We start from the raw sequence: 6,000 nt of genomic DNA on the forward strand, positions 1-6,000 counted from the left end.
AAAATGGGGAGAAACACATGAAAAAGGAAAGCTGATGTTCAAGGGAGCTGTTCATGAAAGAAAGGTGCTGCTGCACATGGATGATACACATGGATGAGGGGGCTGCACATGGAATGGGAGAGGCGCTGCTACACAAGAGAGGGGAGCCACAACATACTTGGCCTAGGGACCCAAAAAGTATAAATCCGGCCTTGTGTCTGTGTTTACAACTACCTGAATAGATTGGAGAGGCACTATGTCACAGCTGATATCTTAGGTAGGAGATAGGATTTTAGTCTTTTGATAGTCCTTGGAGGAGGAGACAAATAATCATATTTATGTGCAATTATACAGTAAGCTTTTTTAAAGTACCCATGAATTGGGGAAAACCTATTGTTTGAAACCCATTGTGGGCTGGATTACCTAATTCATAGTATGCTGTCACTGCTCATTGTCCTTGGAGTCCCCGGTTCTCTTGTCTCCGCAGTCACCCAAAGGTTCCTCAGAGTGGCAGCGCGTGGTTATGAATTGCACAGCCATGAGTTTCGAAAACTCGGCCTGTAAGTGCTTGCTTTGGTTGTGCTCGTGTGGTTCTGAACTTTGCCTGCTCCGTTCTTAATCATGTAGTGTCGCTTGGGTTAACTCCCTGTTTTTGGTATTTGAGTGGAGAATACTGTTGAATATTTGAGGAACGAGGGTGGGGAAAGGGGAAGGATCTCAATGACAGCGAGCAGGGCCAGCACACTCAGGAGGCGGTAATCTAGCCCAACATGGGGTTCTTTCATTTGGAGGGGTCTCAGTTCAGTTGTCCTTTAAGTATAAGGGCTTGATTAGAAAATACCTGCTCACTGCAATTTTTGAAGTTCTTTACTCTCTCTCTCATTGCTTCCAGGCCATACAGCACATAGAGGGAACACGAGAGAAACAGCTGCAGGAGGAGGAGCAGCGGCGGGCCGTCATCGTCAACGCCCCCCGCCCGTGTGAAGATTCAGACACGGCGTCAGACACAGAATGCGATGAGAGCGACGTGGAGCAAAGCAAGGACGACATCATGGAAGACCCCTGACATCTGCTGCCCCACCCACAAGTGGGAAGAGACTGGGGGAACTGGAGGGGGGAGGCTGCGAGGGTACTAGAGGGAGCCCTACCAAGAGTTGCCTTCATCCAGCCTCCTTCCCAAATCTGTAGGGTTTTCTAGGGGTGGTCTACAGCTGACCACAAAGATACTGTAATAAGGTCGAGGGAGAAGGGGGATAACGCACTAAAGGATTGCCCTGTTCTTAAAGACATAAGGAGGCGTGTCATTGTGGTGGGGGTCCTACAGTTCCAAAGCTTGCAGCAGTCCCTCTGCTCTTAAAGATTTTCATAAACCTTTCCTGGTGGAAGGGATTAAGGCCTGCACTGGTGAAAAGGGGTTAAACCTAAAAATAAGCTTTTATAAAGTGTCCCTCCTTGTCGCTATCGGTAGGATACAGTACGAGATCTATACTGTGTGTATTCAGACAATACATGCACCTACTTTGCAATTTCTAAATTTATAGAAACCTTTTATACTTCTATATATTTTATAGAGAGCTTGTGTGCGTATAACAGACCTATATTTAACATCCGTTTTCTTTTTATAGGAAACACATCATTGTTTTAAAATTAAAAAAAAAAGAAAAGAAAAAAAAAATAAGAATGAAAAGAACGCCAGGATGGGACAGCACTAGGGAGCTAGCATAACAAACACTATTTCTTGGCTTAAGTTCTTAACATCCTCCTGAAAGGAAATAAATGAGATCTCCCCCAGTCTAGTATCTGCCTGTAAGTATTGTGCAGGCATTCTTTTAGACCACATGATGGCGCTGTCGGGATCAATCTCTGCATTGTCCACTCCCTCCCCTACCTTAGCCTTGTTGGTCATCCCATACATAGTCTTAGCACTACATTTAAAAGGAACCCGAGCCGTGAGACCTATGGAAGCTGCCATATTTATTTCCTTTTAAACAATACCAGTAGGGTCTAAATCGTACACCTGAAACAAGCATGCAGCTAATCTTGGCAGATTTGTCATAGACAATGCTTGTTCAGGGGCTATGGCTCAAAGTATTAGAGGCAGAGGATCAGCAGGACAGCCAGGCAATGTGCATCATTTAAGAAAGAAATAAGCATGTCAGCCTCCATATGCCTTTCACCTCGGGTTCCCTTTAAGATTATGTTTTTTATTTACTGAATAATTTGCCCGTTTGCTGCATTGGTTTTCATTTTCTATCTGACTTGCATCTCCCCTGAGCCAGCCTTCTCTGGACCAGGCATGGATTTCTTCAGTTCAAGGATCTCTTCTTGTCTTCTTATTTAGCTTTTTTAAGATGAGGAGGACTTTGGCTTTGAAAATCAAACCTTTCTTGCTGAATGTAGTTTCTTGTTATTCAGAAAAATAGAGCCCCATATCAGAAAAGTGGTATCCGCTTTTGGAATTTCTCACTAGGCAGTTACTAGGCCACCTTTAGTTCAGTCACTTAGGCCGACCACACCCAAGTCAGGTAGTTAACGAGACTTCTTTTTGTCAGTCAACTGGAGGTAACTGAAGGACCAGACTAACCTTAGACATCATAAATGATCGTTTCAGTCAGCTGTGTGTCCTTCCTTGTGTTCCGCTCCTGACGTAATTTGGACAAGGTCAAATTCTACTCCGCTGATCCCTCTGTCCTGCTTCTCTCCCTCTCCTCAGACGTGACAGGACATGGAGCTTAGCTGACTTGAAGGACTCACAAGGCCAAAAGAAATCTAGTTTTACTTACCTGGGTCTTCTTCCAGACCCTAAAAGTTATTTGGGTCCCTAGGTGCAGCTCAGGTCCTCTCCGGGGTCCCGCTGGCAGCCTGTAAGGATCGCCAACACACGATGGGTCGGTGCCTTCTGTGTCGGCGTGCTAGCGAATGCACCCACATCATCGGAAGTGTACTGCACCTACGCAGTACGCTTCCAGTGATATGGGTGTTGGCGATCCTTACAGGCTGCCAGTGGGACACCAGAGAGAACCGGAGCAGCGTCAAGGGACCCAAATGAATTCTAGGGGCTGACAGAAGCCCCAGGTAAGTAAAACTACATTTATTTTTTGGCCTCTGAGTCCTTTAAGTGTAAATGATGGCCACTGGCTGCTTGACAAGACAATCTCCTGAAATGATCACTTAGTAATTTTAGGCAACAAAGACTAAAGGCTTGTACACACGTGTAACTGAAGCCAACGACTGGTCCGTCGGCACCTCCCGCTGGGCGGGTTTTCAGCAGACAGTACAGCGTGTGTACAGTCTGTCGGTGAACTGATAAGGCTGTTTCTGAACGATCCGCCCAGCGGATCGTTCAGAAACAGCCTTAACAGTCCGCCGACAGACTGTACACACGCTGTACTGTCTGCTGAAAACCCGCCCAGCGGGAGGTGCCGACAGACCCGTCGTTGGTTTCAGTCAGACGTGTGTACGAGCCTTAAAGCTCCATGCATGCAAGCTTTTATTGCCTGAAACCGTTGTTTGTAATTAGTTTAGGTGACAATCCTAGTGATGTGTCCATATGTCCCCTCAATGGTAAAACATAGTTTAGGTAACACTTACCCAAGTTTGTGTGCAATCTTACCACACTTATGTAGTATCACGGCCTGACTAAATCAAACATTGTGCAATCTGTTGACCTCAAACTACAGTTGCTAGTAAAGTCATGATCGTTTTGGGTGACCATTGTGGAGCAATTGCTACACGGCTAGCTGCCAGCCAGCTTATTCATTTCAGTTCTGTGGAGAGGGGAGGAGGGAGCAGATAGCACCACAGCCAAGTTTACAAACACAATGCGGTGAAGACGAGGCTAATGACATCTGGGGTCAGTTTTTCTCACACTAGGTATTATCCGTATCAGGAATATAATAACAATAATCCTAACATTTGTATAGAGTTTTCTCCTTTTGGACTCAAAGCACTCAAGAGCTGCAGTCACTAAGGGTGCACTCGAGGGGCTACCCTGCAGTGGTAGGAAGTCTTGCCTAAGCACTTCTTACTGAATAGGTACTTACCCTAGCAAGATTTGAACCCTGGTCTCCCATGTCAAAGGCAAAGCCCTTAACCAGTACACTATCCAGAACATTCATCTCAAACAGTGAAAATCCAGTGTGTACATAACATAAGCTTGCACAAGCTAATAAGAACTCATTGCCATTTTCTTTTTTCAGGTGCTTAATTTTAAGCCCTGTTTCTCAGCACCAGAGTCATCCTCAAGAAATCATTAAAGGATATCTGAGGTGGGGGGAAAAACAAGTGAAATTGTACTTACTTGATGCTTCTTCCACCCCCACAGTCTTGTCAGGTCCTTCTGTGTCCTCCTGATCCCCCCCAGTGCACCGCAGTCCCCTCCGAAAGATGTACATATGGACTACTGCTCATGCGCTACCCTGACCATGCGCTTTCTCAATCACCCTTCCATTGGCGGGAGCTTCTGCACATGCGCAGTTCATAAAGCCTTAAACTGCCCATGCACTGACCGCTTCTGGCTATAGGAGTGCAATTGAGACGGCAAGGGTCAATGCTTGCACAGTTGGAGATCTGGAGGTGGACAGCTGCACACTGCAGGGGATCAGGAGGACTCTGGGGAACGTTATAGACCTGATGGGTAGGGGTTGTAAGAAACCCTATGTAAGTAAATCTCCACTTTATCCCCTCACCTCGGATTTTCCTTTAAGCTAAATAAGTGGACAATTGTACTTTTTAATTACAGTGAAAAATGAATAATCACATTTTTGCCTATAGTCAAGATTATGACATGTTCTCTTTAAACTGGGTTAAAAATAGAGCATTCAGCCAGTGGCAATGATTTTGGTCAATACATTACAAAAGCACTTGATTGCAATAGTGTAAGCCAGAGCCTCAGAATATATTGATGCTAGTTTGCTTGGCGCTTTACCTCAGCCTGGATAGCTGTTGTGTGCCTAATGCCAGGGTGTCACCTGTTTACTCTCAAGGAAATATTGCTATTTCATTGAGGTCACCAGGGGGCGCTAGCAAATCGATAGGCAAAGTTTCTGTAAATTTGGATGCAGTTCACAATTAGACGCCACTGTTGAATCAGGAGGGACTGTTTGCTGCTTTCACGTTGTTTCCATCATTTGACTGATGTAGCTATTGTTGCTGTGAGGTAATCTGTAACCTCTGTAGTTGCTAATTGTGTTTTATCAGCTACACAGCCTGACAGCGAATGTGTTATGTTTTTTCTTTGTGGCATATTAATCCTCTTTTCTTTGTTTTTTGTTCAGTTCTGCCATTTTTTGGCAGCGATGCAACTGCTTGAGGTGGAACTCCGCAGGAAACTTTTGTTGTTAGTTTTGAAAAGAATGGGGAAGGCTGAAAAGAAAACTGTCAAGTTCTTATTGCTGCCTCAATGCCTGCATGGTGCTCTTTCCCTCATTTCCTGTCTCAGTGAGAAGCATGGCCTTGATGAGACTTCCTGTCTTCTCTGGGATACTTATTCGTTCCTGCTTATGGAGACCTCAAATCACAGCCAGTGACTTTATCTCCAGTCCCTAGTTGTTTCTCAGTGGGAATTTTCGGGCAGGTACTCCAGAAAAGGAATGCAGGAAACGCATCTCTCAGCAGAGTCCTGCGTGTCCCTGGTACAGGAAGTGAGGGCATTTTCCTAACAGGGCACTGAAAGTGTTAATAATGTGACAGTGTTTCTTAGTAGAGATGATTGATTCATTCTGCAAAAATTCTCCTTAAGGAGAATCCACGGAAAAGCTTGTGATTGGATTTGTTGGTTTCTAATTGGCTGGTCATGAGCCTATCTTACTTCAGCTTCCTGTGTAGACTAAAAGAGGACGTACAAGTGATCACATGATGGCAACCAGTCATGGAAAGGCTCACAAATCTACCAATCAAATCAATCACATGCTTCTCCATGATTTGCGTGAAAATTAATCAATTCTGTTCCTTTCCTGATCCATTCAATATTACACAAAAAAAAATGTTTTGTGTGGAGTTTCATTTTTAAGTAGACCTGAT

The 6,000-nt window shown here is 44.8% G+C and overlaps 1 protein-coding gene across 4 annotated transcripts in view; it reads left to right on the forward strand.

Moving 5' to 3' along the window:
- Window positions 1-3,195, forward strand: part of TFAP4 (transcription factor AP-4) — a 38,544-nt gene extending 35,349 nt beyond the window's left edge. For all 4 annotated transcript variants that reach the window (XM_068246721.1, XM_068246724.1, XM_068246722.1 and 1 more), the window contains one exon: window positions 872-3,195. In XM_068246721.1, coding sequence (XP_068102822.1) covers window positions 872-1,045 — 174 coding nt within the window. In that variant the 3' untranslated portion in view covers window positions 1,046-3,195. The remainder of the gene's footprint in view (window positions 1-871) is intronic.
- The last annotated feature ends 2,805 nt before the right edge of the window (window positions 3,196-6,000 follow it).

Source organism: Hyperolius riggenbachi, chromosome 7 (genome assembly GCF_040937935.1).
Source record: "Hyperolius riggenbachi isolate aHypRig1 chromosome 7, aHypRig1.pri, whole genome shotgun sequence".
Lineage (NCBI taxonomy): Eukaryota > Metazoa > Chordata > Amphibia > Anura > Hyperoliidae > Hyperolius > Hyperolius riggenbachi.